This window comes from Octopus sinensis, linkage group LG30 (assembly GCF_006345805.1).
Source record: "Octopus sinensis linkage group LG30, ASM634580v1, whole genome shotgun sequence".
NCBI classification, from domain to species: Eukaryota; Metazoa; Mollusca; class Cephalopoda; order Octopoda; family Octopodidae; genus Octopus; species Octopus sinensis.
The window spans coordinates 13,294,961-13,309,005 of NC_043026.1; the positions used below are offsets into that span (position 1 = coordinate 13,294,961).

At 38.1% G+C, this 14,045-nt stretch overlaps 2 protein-coding genes across 2 annotated transcripts in view; both read right to left on the minus strand.

Moving 5' to 3' along the window:
* Positions 1–14,045, minus strand: part of LOC115226500 (zinc finger protein 729-like) — a 66,710-nt gene that overhangs the window by 17,816 nt on the left and 34,849 nt on the right. Inside the window, exon 3 of the mRNA XM_036515169.1 lies at positions 9,684–10,729. Within this exon, the coding sequence (XP_036371062.1) occupies positions 9,684–10,729 (1,046 nt within the window). The remainder of the gene's footprint in view (positions 1–9,683; positions 10,730–14,045) is intronic.
* LOC115226332 (zinc finger protein 2 homolog) lies at positions 2,558–6,522 on the minus strand. Its single transcript, XM_029797331.2, has 2 exons — positions 6,151–6,522; positions 2,558–4,302 (listed from the first exon to the last, which is right to left on the minus strand). Exon 2 carries the CDS (start codon positions 3,595–3,597, stop codon positions 2,584–2,586), a length of 1,014 nt encoding a protein of 337 aa, XP_029653191.1. The 5' UTR covers positions 3,598–4,302; positions 6,151–6,522; the 3' UTR covers positions 2,558–2,583.

The window sequence follows — 14,045 nt, forward strand, 5'->3', positions numbered from 1 at the left end:
ACCTATGTCTGTCCTTGATTGTCCCCTCTGTGTTTAGCCCCTTGAGGGTAATAAAGAAATAGGTATTTCGGAATGTTTTCGGTTTGAACGGCAGTTTTTTCTAGCGGTGTCATATGAAATTGTCACCCATAATTATGACCCTAGTATCGATCTATTGCATTTCTATCTGTTTTAGGGTTAGGGGTGGGGAAGGGTATCTTTTTTTTTTCACAAATGTAAATAAACCCAATCTGTTTCTTAAACGAGGGACATATTCATACGGCACAATGTTTTCACCCCAATAGACGTCATTGATTGGTTGAAATTGCAGAAAAAAAACGACAAATGTCTTACAAACTATAGAATTTTCTCAATAAAGCCAAGAGAAAAAGATGTTTTATAAACACATTCTACCAGTATACGAAGTTTAAAAGTGTTTAGTTACGTGGAAATTATTTTAAAAAACTGCCGTTCAAACCGAAAAGATCCCGACTCAATCCTAAAATAAAATGGTGAGAGTTATTTTGAACATTGTGTCATTATTTTATCTGTCACTTGTTTCGGTCCTTTGACTGCAGACCATGCTTGGGTACCGCTTTGAGAAGTTCTTCGTCGAATGAAACGACCCCAGTACTTGTCTTTTTAAGCCTAGTACCCATTCTAACGGTTTCTTTTACCATTTGCCGAACCGCCAAAAAAACAACAAATATCTTACAAACTATAGAATTTTCTCAATAAAGCCAAGAGAAAAAGATGTTTTATGTAACACATTCTACCAGTATACGAAGTTTTAAAGTGTTTAGTTACGTGGAAATTATTTTTAAAAACTGCCGTTCAAACCGAAAAGATCCCAGAATTGTTTTATAAAGGAGAATATTGGCGGAAGAGCGACAAGACAAAGAAAAGCGGTTTGGAAGCTGAATGAACTTTTATTGAGCTTACGCAGAAGAAATACAGATATATATATATATACATTGTCATACATACAAACTTAAATGAATCGAAAGTGTCCTAAGGGAAATAACTCATAAAAGTCAATTAGATGCATTTCTATAGACGCAGACGTGGCTGTAAAGCTGAGAAGATTGCTTTCCCAACCATGTAGTTTTACGTTCAGTTCCACTACTACACAGAACATTGGACAAGAGTCTTCTATAGCCCTGGGCCGAACAATGCTTTGTGAATAGATTTGATAGACGACAAATGAAATGCTTATCTTCAGTCGCATTGTTTCCATAGACGTATTTGTATACGCATCGTAACTTTTAGATGTAGGTTTAGTTTATCTAGCATATAGATCTCCTATGTTAGGAGTATGTGTGTCTGTGGAGTGCTCAGCCACTTGCATGTTAATGTCACAAGCAGGCTGTTCCATTGAATGAATCAACTGAAACAATTTTTGCTGCAACCCAAGGTGAGTCAGGCCACAGTCCAGCAATACATACTAAGGAAATTTTGCAGATGGAGATGAATTTTCTAACTTCCATTGGTCATCATCATCATCATCGTTTAACGTCCGCTTTCCATGCTAGCATGGGTTGGACGGTTTGACTGTGGGCTGGCGAACCAGATGGCTGCACCAGGCTCCAGTCTGATCTGGCAGAGTTTCTACAACTGGATGCCCTTCCTAACGCCAACCACTCAGAGTGTAGTGGGTGCTTTTACGTGCCACTGGCACGAGGGCCAGTCAGATGTAGAAACTTTGCCAAATCAAGATAAGAGCCTGTGCAGCCATCTGGTTCGCCAGCCCTCAGTCAAAATCGTCCAACCCATGTTAGCATGGAAAGTGGACGTTAAACGATGATGATATATAATTGACATAAGCAAGAAAATGATTTACTGTAGATATCTCACTGACAGAGGTTTTTACACAAGTGTGACTATATCTATGTGCAGTTGTGTTTCAATTACAATGTGTATCAACATTTTTTTTTTTTAGCTTTGGTCAGTGGGTTTCATTTCCTATTTGCTTCTAGCTGGAAATCAAAAGAAATGACTAATATTCACTTCAAATTTTGCTTCTGCAACCTGGACATCAATGTTCTGAAATGTAGTGGAAAATATTTCCATTACATTTCAGAGAGATTCAGCACCGAAAATATTCTGCTCAATACCACGGATTTGCTTGTCAGTTGCTTGACCATATCTCTTAGCAGATGATGAGAAAGAGTAGTTAGGGAGCATCATAACCATGTGTTAAAAGGGATTATTTGGGGTTTGATTAAATATAACAAACGCAAAGTTGGCAGGAAATAGTAACCATTTTTCATACTTTCTAAAGGTAAGCAAGAAGGAAGTAACAGTTGTTATCCAAGGACCAAAATCGTGATACAAAGTGTTATTTGTGAATGATTTATCACAGATGTTGCAGTGATATGGCTTGCGACTTGTATGAAAGTATTGATAAGGAGTTAAGGCACTATTTCCAAAGAATTATTTACCACAGTCATCTCCTGCATGAATACATTTATGAATAGCTGAGGGACTATTTTCCAAAGAATGATTTACCACAGTCATCACAGTGATAAGTTTTCTCTCCTGCATGAATACATTTATGAATAGCTGAGGGACTATTTTCCAGAGAATGATTTTCCAGATATCACACTATGGGTTTTCTTCTGTGTGAATACGCCTATGAGTACTTAAATATTTATTTTTTGAGAATGATTTATCACAGATATCACACTGATATGGCCTTTCTCCTGTGTGAACACGTTTATGTACAGTCAGTTGTGCACTTTGTGTGAACGATTTATCACAGATATCACAGTGATATTGTTTCTCTCCTGTATGAATACGTTTATGAGTGGTTAAAGCACTACTTCCAGGGAATAACTTACCACAGATATCACACTGATATGGCTTTTCTCCTGTGTGAATACGTCTATGTATAGTTAAGTATGGATTTTTTGAGAAGGATTTACCACAGATATCACACTGATATGGTTTTTCTCCTGTGTGACTATTTCTATGGACAGTCAAATGTGTACTTTGGGAGAACGATTTATCACAGATATCACAGTGATATGGCTTCTCTCCTGTATGAATACGTCGATGAATTATTAAGGGACCACTTCCAGGGAATGATTTACCACAGATATCACACTGATATGGTTTCTCTCCTGTGTGAATACGTTTATGTACAGTTAAGTGTGGACTTTTTGAAAAGGATTTGCCACACACATCACAGCGATATGGTTTCTCACCTGTATGAAAGAGTTTATGTTGAGTTAAGTTGCTACTTCCGGAGAAAGATTTACCACAGACATCACAGTGATACGGTTTCTCTCCTGTATGAATACGTTTGTGTTTTGTTAAGGTACTTCCTACAGAGAATGATTTACCACAGACATCACAGTGATACGGCTTTTCTCCTGTATGGATGCGAACATGAACAGTTAAATTAACTTTCTGACAGAATGATTTACCACAGACATCACAATGATATGGCTTCTCTCCCGTTTGAATACATTTATGATTATTGAGGTTATCTTTATCAGAGTACGACCTACCACATATGTTGCACTGATAAGGTGTCTCTCTTTTCTCTATCTTTATATTATCAGGAAAATCAACAGGTTTAAATTCAACTGCGTTTTCACATAATTTATTTTCCATAATTTTCCTTTTCCCACCAGAATACTATTTACTTGTTTCAGTTATTGGTTAGCAACCACGCTGAGGCAACTGCCTTGTAGGGTTTTAGTCAAAGTCTTCTTAAGTCTGACACTCATAGCAATGGTCTCTTTTGCTGAACTGCCAAGATACAGAGAATAAATTCACACCAGATGTGAAGTGGAGAGATACACATACACACATATAGATGATAGTCGTTTTTCAGTTTTGTCTCTGAAATCCACTCACAAGGATTCAGTTGGCCTGGGGCTACAGGAGAAAATACTTGCTGAATTACAACATATTTTATTCATAACAGATATTTCTGCTGTTATATTTCCATCAATTCTGATCTATGTTGAGATTTGAAGGGGCTGAAAACTCCTTTGTAAATTTGTCCAAATTTAGTTTATCATTTAAAAATTCCAAGAAAAAATGTTGCTATAAATCGCCATTCAGAAAATGTATTTCACTGGAGCCTGGTGCAGCCATCTGGTTCGCCAGCCCCAAGTCAAACCATCCAACCCATGCTAGCATGGAAAGCGGACATTAAACAATGAGGATGATGTAATTCACCAGAGATTTACATAAGCAGATTATATCACTTCAGTAATGTATTTCCTTGAGTCTTCATAAGATGATAAATATTGATGACGTATGATGACTCTGCTGTAAGCAATCCTTTAACCATGAATGTTATTTGATTAACTAAAATAAGAAGAAGGAAAAAAGCATCAGATACAGAAGATATTTAAACAGTAGAGATACAACAATATTACCACATCTCCTTACAAATAAACTGTACGTATAATTATTTAACTGAATGGGATCTTTTCCTTTAGATAGACAGAATTCAACCCAATTTCTAGTTAACTAAACAATTTGAAACTTTGTATACTGGTAGAATGTGTCAAAAGAAAACATTATTTTCACTTGGCTTTTTTGAGAAAATTGTAATTTGTAAGTTTAACGTAGTTTAATTCTTCGAATTTTAACCAATGAATCGCCAGTATTTGAGCTCAAATCATTTGCTGCGTCTAAAAACTCAGACAACATCCTGTTACTGTTTGCTTTCTTCGTTGCCTTGGAAAGCAATTATATATACGCGATGTGTGTGTGCATGGTGAAACACTCCGAGGAGGGTGGTTGGATAGAGAGAGAGAGAGAGAGAGAGAGACAGACAGATAACTGAGACTCAGAGTTACAGAGAAATAGATATACAAGCTTTAACTGATTTCCAGAAATATAGGACGAATCGTCCAACCCATGCTAGCATGGAAAGCAGACGTTAAACGATGATGATATATAATTGACATAAGCAAGAAAATGATTTACTGTAGATATCTCACTGACAGAGGTTTTTACACAAGTGTGACTATATCTATGTGCAGTTGTGTTTCAATTACAATGTGTATCAACATTTTTTTTTTTAGCTTTGGTCAGTGGGTTTCATATATAGGCCGTTGATTAGCTCCAAGAGGCCATTGCCTCTAGCTATCTATGTGACACACGAACCTGTGTCCATATGTGTGTTATATATACACACAAACACATACATATAACCGTTTCAATGCAATAAAATGACGAAAAATAACGTAAAAGGTTAAAAAAAAAAGCGGGGGGGGGGGGGGACATATTTAGTGGATGTTGTTGTTCCGAAGGGAAGATCTAAGGGAGGGGGGACAAGACACGTGAGAATCATGGATCTTAAAGAAAATTGTTGGCGATCCTTCGGTATAGGTACCGTAAGTGGCTTTGTGTACGTTTCTGAAGATAACAGAAACCCTTTTCTCCCCCCCTATATATATATATATAAAAAAAAAACACTTTCTTGAAATGTATCCGGTACTTCCGGTACCTATACCGAAGTTACGCCAAATTGTTTTCCAAAAAGAGCTTCACACGAAATTTGTTTTCACTAAAAGGAAACTAAGGTACTACTAAAGAAGAGTGGTCCCGGTGCGCGCACTCGCGCTAGCTAGTCATGACTAGTCGATCCTTACTTTGTGTTTTTGTTTTATTTACTGTTTTAAAAAATATTTACTTTGTGTTTTATTTACTTTGCTAGGTAGTCGTTGTAGGATCGACTAGTCACGACTAGCTAGTGCGGATGCGCGAGTACGCGACTGCGCGCACCGGGACCACTCTTCTTAAGTAGTACAGGCAACTTAAAAAAATAGGCAATCTTTCGTCTCTAGTAGACCTTTCCGTCGATATCCGTTAAAAAAAATTTTTTTACATATGGGCTTGCGGGAACTTTTGAAGTAATGAGAGCGAAAGAGACTAAGAGAAAGCGATTGTATGACGAGGGAAGTTCTTTTGAAGTTACCGTGCATGGGAGCATTGATGTACATGTGTGCGTGCGTGTGTTTGATGGGGTGTGGGAGACAGACAGTATGTTGTGTAAGTGAAGTGCTTCTGTTAGTGTGTGTGAAGAGACAGAGTAATGTGTGAAAGAAAGTGATAACTGAAATTTTTTACTCGGTGTATGTGTATATATATGTATATCTTGCCAAAACAAGCGCAAAACAAAAAATCCGGAAAATTGCGACTTACGTGAAGGTGTTTTCTCGATTATCCGGCAATTATTTCATATCGATGTTTGGTTGGAATCCTTCAGTTTTTCCGGTTATATCGTACGATGGAGGGTTGGGTGATAATTCAATTAAATGTTGACGAAGACATACAATATGAACAGATATAGTGGTTTCGTTATTAAATACGGAAATGTTTTATAAAGGAGGATATTGCGAGAAGAAAGACAAGACTCAAAGAAAAATGGTTTGGAAATAGTATTAACCCTTAATGCGCTTGCGCAGAAGTGACACACATATATGTCTGTGTATAAATACCTATGTATATGTATAAGCATGTATACACACACAAATACACATACCTACGTGAATGAAATATCGGTTCCCTAAGGGAAATAATTCTTTTTGCTCTTTTACTTGTTTCAGTCATTTGACTGCGGCCATGCTGGAGCACCGCCTTTAATCCAGCAGCTCGACCCTGGGACTTATTCTTCTGTAAGCCCAGTACTTATTCTATCGGTCTCTTTTGCCGAACCGCTAGATAACGGGGACATAAACACACCAGCATCGGTTCTCAAACGATGTTGGATGGGACAAACACAGACACACAAACATATATATACATATATACGACGGGCTTCTTCCAGTTTCCATCTACCAAATCCACCCACAAGGCTTTGGTCGGCTCGAGGCTATAGTAGAAGACACTTGCCCAAGGTGCCAGGCAGTGGGACTGAACCCAGAACCATGTAGTTGGTAAGCAAGCTACTTACCACACAGCCACTCCTGCGCCTAACTCATAGAAGTCATTATGGAATTGAAGACGAAAGACGAGTAATGCTTAGCGCCATTTCGTCTGCCGTTACGTTCTGTAAAAACGTCCCTTGTATTGTCTAATCATGTTTATATATATACTCTTTTTACTTGTTTCAGTCATTTGACTGTGGCCATGCTGGAGCACCGCCTTTAGTGGAGCAAATCGACCCCAGGACTTATTTTTTTTGTAAGCCTAGTACTTATTCTATCGTTCTTTTCTGCCGAACTGCTAAGTTACGGGGACGTAAACTCACCAGCATCGGTTGTCAAGTGATGTTGGGGGGGAGGGGACAAACACAGACACACACACATATATATATACATATATACGACGGGCTTCTTTCAGTTTCCGTCTACCAAATCCACTCACAAGGCTTTGGTCAGCCCAAGGCTATAGTAGAAGACACTCGCCCAAGGTGCCACGCAGTGGGACTGAACCCTGAACCATGTGGTTGGTAAACAAGCTACTTACCACACAGCCACTCCTGCATTAAATTTTTAATTGACCCTAAATTGCTCTGTGATGTAAAATCATCCGTGATTGTGTTGTCATTTCTTTGTATAGCCCTTAATGGATAATAAAAAAAGAAATCATAGGGTTATGTGTGTCTGTGGAGTGCTTGGCCGTTTGCATGTTAATTTCACAAGTAGGCTGTTCCATTAATTCAACCAACTGAAATACTCGTCACAGTAACCCAAGGTGAGTCAGGCCAAAATGCAGCAATATATACTAAGGACCTTTTGCAGATAAGGATTAATTTTCTAGCTTTCTCTCATTGGTATAACTAGTAAATTTATAAGCAACATTGGCGCAGGAGTGGCTGTGTGGTAAGTAGCTTGTTTACGAACCACATGGTTCCGGGTTCAGTCCCACTGCGTGGCACCTAGGGCAAGTGTCTTCTACTATAGCCACGGGCCGACCAAAGCCTTGTGAGTGGATTTGGTAGACAGAAACTGAAAGAAGCCCGTCGTATATATATATATATGTGTGTGTGTGTCTGTGTTTGTTCCCCCAGCATCGCTTGACAACCGATGCTGGTGTGTTTATGTCTCCGTCACTTAGCGTTTCAGCAAGAGACAGATAGAATAAGTCCTGGGGTCGAGTTGCTCGATTAAAGGCAGTGCTCTAGCATGGCTGCAGTCAAATGACTGAAACAAGTAAAAGAGTAAAGAATATACCAATGAGAAAAGTGAAAGATTCCTTAATAAAAACAAAACAGGACATACGTCACACAACATTTATGATAACCAGCATGTTGAGAATGATACAGTCAATTACAATGTGTAGCAAAATTTTAATTTTATTTGTCTTTGGTCAGTAAGGCTTATTTCCTATTTGTTTCTACATAGAAACCAAAGGAAATGTTTAATATTCCCTTCAAGCTTATGGTTTTGTAACCTGGACATCAATATTTTGAAACTGACCTATTTTCCCATTACATTTCAGAGATTCAGTGACCATCTTACAAACAATAACTCTGAGCACCTTTTCAAACTCCACCTGTCTAACACCCGTGGACATGTTTACAAAGTCAGAAAACAGCACAGCTCCCATGACTTCAGGAAACATTTTTTCATGCTGAGAGTTGCTGAAGCATGGAACAAACTGCCGGCATCAGTTGTTAGTTGTCGGAGCACTGCATCCTTCAAAACTTCCCTGCTTCCTGAGATTCGCCAACACTACACTTGATTTTTCTCCCCTCCGTACACACGCAAGCATGTATCTGACTCATACACTGTTCACTTCCCAGACATTTGTACATTACGGCATATGCAGACACCCCTAAAATTATCAACCATCTTACAAACAATATCTCTGAGCACCTTTTCAAACTCCACCGTCTAACACCCATGGACATGTTTACAAAGTCAGAAAACAGCACAGCTCCCATGACTTTAGGAAACATTTTTTCACGCTGAGAGTTGCTGAAGCATGGAACAAACTGCCGGCATCAGTTGTTAGTTGTCGGAACACTGCATCCTTGAAAACTTCCATGCTTTCTGAGATTCGCCAACACTACACCTGATTGTCTCCCCTCCATACACACACAAGCATGTATCTGACTCATACATTGTTCGCTTTCCAGACATTTCTACATTACTGCATATGCTTTATACGCACTTTCTGACAAGTCATGGTGCACCTGAGCACTGTATACAATAATTTCATTATTTAAGTTGCTGAAGTAGAAATATCGTTACACCAAATATTCTGTCCAATTCCACAGATTTGTTTGAAGTTAACCACTTAAGCATGTCCTGTGGTGGGTAATTATGTATATCACTGATGATAAGCAGAAGTAGTTATGGAGCATGTGTTGAGATTCTTTGGGGGTTTGAATAAATGTAACAATGCAAAGTTTGCAGGAAATAGTAACCATTTTTCATACTTTCTAGGGGTAAGCAAGAAGGAAATAAGAGCTGCTAACCAGGGACCAAAATCGTGAGACACAGTGTTATTTGTGAATGATTTATCACGGATGTTGCAGTGATAGGGATTGCGACTTGTATGAAAGTATTGATAAGGAGTTAAGGCACTATTTCCAAAGAATTATTTACCACAGTCATCACAGTGATATGGTTTCTCTCCTGTATGAATACATTTATAAATAGCTGAGGGACTATTTTCCAAAGAATGATTTACCAGTCATCACAGTGATATGGTTTCTCTCCTGCATGAATACATTTATAAATAGCTGAGGGACTATTTTCCAGAGAATGATTTACCAGATATCACACTATGGGTTTTCTTCCGTGTGTATACATCTATGAGTACTTAAATATTTATTTTTTGAGAATGATTTACCACAGATATCACAATGATATGGTTTTTCTCCTGTGTGAATAAGTCTATGTACAGTTAGGTGTGCACTTTGCGAGAATGGTTTACCACAAACATTGCACTGATATGGTTTCTCTCCTGTATGAATACGTTTATGAGTAGCTAAAGCACTACTTCCAGGGAATGACTTACCACAGATATCACACTGATATGGCTTTTCTCCTGTGTGAATACGTCTATGTATAGTTAAATATGGATTTTTTGAGAAGGATTTACCACAGATATCACACTGATATGGTTTTTCTCCTGTGTGACTATTTCTATGGACAGTCAAATGTGTACTTTGGGAGAACGATTTATCACAGATATCACAGTGATATGGCTTCTCTCCTGTATGAATACGTTTATGAATTACTAAGGGACTACTTCCAGAGAATGATTTACCACAGATATCACACTGATATGGTTTCTCTCCTGTGTGAATACGTTTATGTACAGTTAAGTGTGGACTTTTTGAAAAGGATTTGCCACACACATCACAGCGATATGGTTTCTCACCCGTATGAAAGTGTTTATGTTGAGTTAAGTCGCTACTTCCGGAGAAAGATTTACCACAGACATCACAGTGATACGGTTTCTCTCCTGTATGAATGCGTTTGTGTTTCGTTAAGGTACTTCCCACAGAGAATGATTTACCACAGACATCGCAGTGATAAGGTTTCTCTCCTGTATGGACCCGTACGTGAATAGTTAAATGAACTTTCTGACAGAATGATTTACCACAGACATCACAATGATATGGCCTATCTCCCGTCTGAATACATTTATGATTATTGAGGTGATCTTTATCAGAGTACGACCTACCACATATGTTGCACTGATAAGGTGTCTCGCTCTTCTCTATCTTTATATTATCAGGAAAACCAACAGGTTTAAATTCTGTTTTAAATCCAACTGTGTCCTCACATAATTTATTTTCCATAATTTTCCTTCTCTTGCTAAAATATCATTTGTTTCTGTTATTGGACAGAAGCCACGCTGAGGCACTGCTTTGTGGGGTTATAGTCAAATGAAGGCACTGGTTCGCCTGGGACTACAGTAGAAAATACTTGCCCAAGAGGACACACGGTGGGACTGAACCCAGAACCATGTGGTTGGGAAGCAAACTTCTTACCACACAGCCACACTTATATAAAGATGCTTATTTTTATTTTTTCTCCTCACTCATATATATCATTCGTAACAGATATTTCTGCTGTTATATTTCCATCAATTCTGATCTGTGTTGAGATTTGAAGGGGCTGAAAACTCCTTTGTAAATTTGTCCAAGTTTATTATCTAAACATTTCAAGGAAAAATGTTGCTATTAATCACCATTCAGAAGAAATATTTCACTGGAGCCTGGTGCAGCCATCTGGTTCGCCAGCCCACAGTCAAACAGTCCAACCCATGCTAGCATGGAAAGCGGACGTTAAACGATGATGATGATGTAATCCACCAGAGATTTATGTAAGCGGATTATATCACTTCAGTAAAGTATTTCCTTTCGTCTTCAAAAGATAATAAATATTGATGATGTATGATGATTCTGCTGTAAGCAATCTTATAACCACAAATGTCATTTGATAATCTGAAATAAGGAAAGAAAAAAAGCAGTATAAGATAAAGAAGAGATACAACAACATTACCACATCTCCTTACAAGTAAACTGTAGATATAATTATTTAACTAAACCACATCTTGTCACACTAGATTGGGTTAGAGTTAGGGTGACAGAAATCTCGATAAATCTATCAATACTTATTGATAGATCTACTGAGATTAAGGTTAGGGTTAGGGTAAAATCCGCAAATTTCCAAGCAGAAAACAGGATCGAACTGGGCGATCTTTCGTCTCTAGTAGACCTTTCCGTCGATTTCCGTAAAAATTTTTTTTTTTTTTACATATGGGCTTGCGGGAACTGTTGAAGTAATGAGAGCGAAAGAGACTAAGAGAAAGCGATTGTATGACGAGGGAAGTTCTTTTGAAGTTACCGTGCATGGGAGCATTGATGTACATGTGTGCGTGCGTGTGTTTGATGGGGTGTGGGAGACAGACAGTATGTTGTGTAAGTGAAGTGCTTCTGTTAGTGTGTGTGAAGAGACAGAGTAATGTGTGAAAGAAAGAGATAACTGAAATTTTTTACTCGGTGTATGTGTATATGTATGTATATTACTTCAAAAGTTCCCGCAAGCCCATATGTAAAAAAAATATAAGGAAATCGACGGAAAGGTCTACTAGAGACGAAGGATCGCCTCGAACTGTCATTTGCTTCCACGGAAATACCCGAAGTGAAGTGATTTGATTTTGTCGAGTTATATCGAAGGAATGCCCGTAAAGGATATGACAGAGATGAGATAAAAATAATGAATTCGTGAAAACATAAAACATGTACTTTTGTGTCTGTATGTGTATCTGTATATGTGTGTATGAGTGAGTGTCTGTACGAGAGTGTGTTATCCTGGGTATGTCACTGTTCAAGTCGCTCGTGAGTGAATGTGTTCGCGACCGTGTTTTTCACTGTTCAGCTGCAAAAAATAAACCTTAGAGAAATTTTAAAAATTTATATGGAAGCTGGCGAACAAATACTTTCAGTGGCGTAACTTCGGTATAGGTAGTGTTTTTGGCGATCTTACGGTATAAGTACCGGTGTCGTAAGATCACCGTGTTGGGTTTAAAAAAATTTTTTTTTATATATATATATGGGGGGTTAGGGCTAGGGTTTGTGTTAGGGTTAGGGGTGGGAGAAAAGGGTTTCTGTTATGTTCAGAAATGTAAAGAAAGCCATTTCCGATACTTACGGTACCTATACCGAAGGATCGCCAACAAAAGAAGAAAAAAAGAAAACTCCGGAAAAATTGCGACTTACGTGAAGGTGCTTTCTCGATTATCCGGCAATTATTTAATATTGATGTTTGGTTGGAATCATTCAATTTTTCCCGTTATATCGTACGATGGAGGGTTGGGTGATAATTCAATTAAATGTTGATGAAGACATACAATACGAACAGATATAGTGGTTTCGTTATTAAAGACGGAAATGTTTTATAAAGGAGAATATTCCTAGAAGATACATAAGACAAACGAATAAGAAAAATGGTTTGGAAATAGAATCGAGTCTTATTGCGCTTGCGCGGAGGTCACACACACACACACATATATAATATATAATATACACATACATATTCACAAACACATACAGATGTCTGTATGTATGTGTATAAACATACATACGCACAGATACACACACACACACATGAATGAAATATCGGTGCCCCAAGGGAAATAACTCATAGAAGTCATTCGTATGTATTTGAACACGAAAGACGAGTAAGGGTATATTAAACATCATACAAGATAAATTCTTAATGAATTCATATCTTTATATATAAAAGAGAAGTTTTGTGTCTGTCCCCTTCGATTTAGATTCCTAACTACTCCCACATTTTGCGGTGCAGTTTAACCAAAACCGGGTATCTTATAGTCGTCATTCATATCGAGCCCTTCTGGGTATTAGTGCGCGTCTACGATGAGTCTACGATTTAAAAAAAAATTTACCATCATTTTTTCCCATTTTAATGCATTTTTTTCGCTATTATATAAGGGAAGTAACTCTCTAAAAATGTCTACGATGAGTCAACGATTTAAAAAAAAATTTTTTATGCATTTTTTGTTATTTTTCTCTAAAAACGCTTATATAGTTATTTCCCTTACAAACCCGAGCAACGCCGGGCGATACTGCTAGTTATTTATATAGACGCAGACGTTGTTGTATAGTTAAGAAGCTTGCTGCTAAACCATGTGGTCTTTGGTTCGGTCCTATGGCGTAGCAAATTGGACAGGTGTCTTCTAAGGCCGTGGGCTGACCAAAGCCTTGCGAATAGATTTGACAGACAGAAGCTGAAATGCCTATTTTTCTATTTTCAATCGTATTGTTTCCATCGACGTTTTCGTATACGCATCGTTGTAACTTTCAAATGTAGCTTTAATTTCTCTAGAAACTCTGTAGAAATAATTTAAGAAAAAAAAAGGGAATTTGTTATGGGCGATTCTTTCTTGTCTCGTTGATTTATTAAGGCTTTAATTTACTTGTTAGTATATGTTGGAGGCGCAGTGGTTAGGGCAGCGGACTCGCGGTTTCGATTCCCAGACCGGGCGTTGTGAGTGTTTATTGAGCGAAAACACCTAAAAGCTCCACGAGGCTCCGGCGGGGGATGGTGGTGATCCCTGCTGTACTCTTTCACCACAACTTTCTCTCACTCTTACTTCCTGTTTCTGTT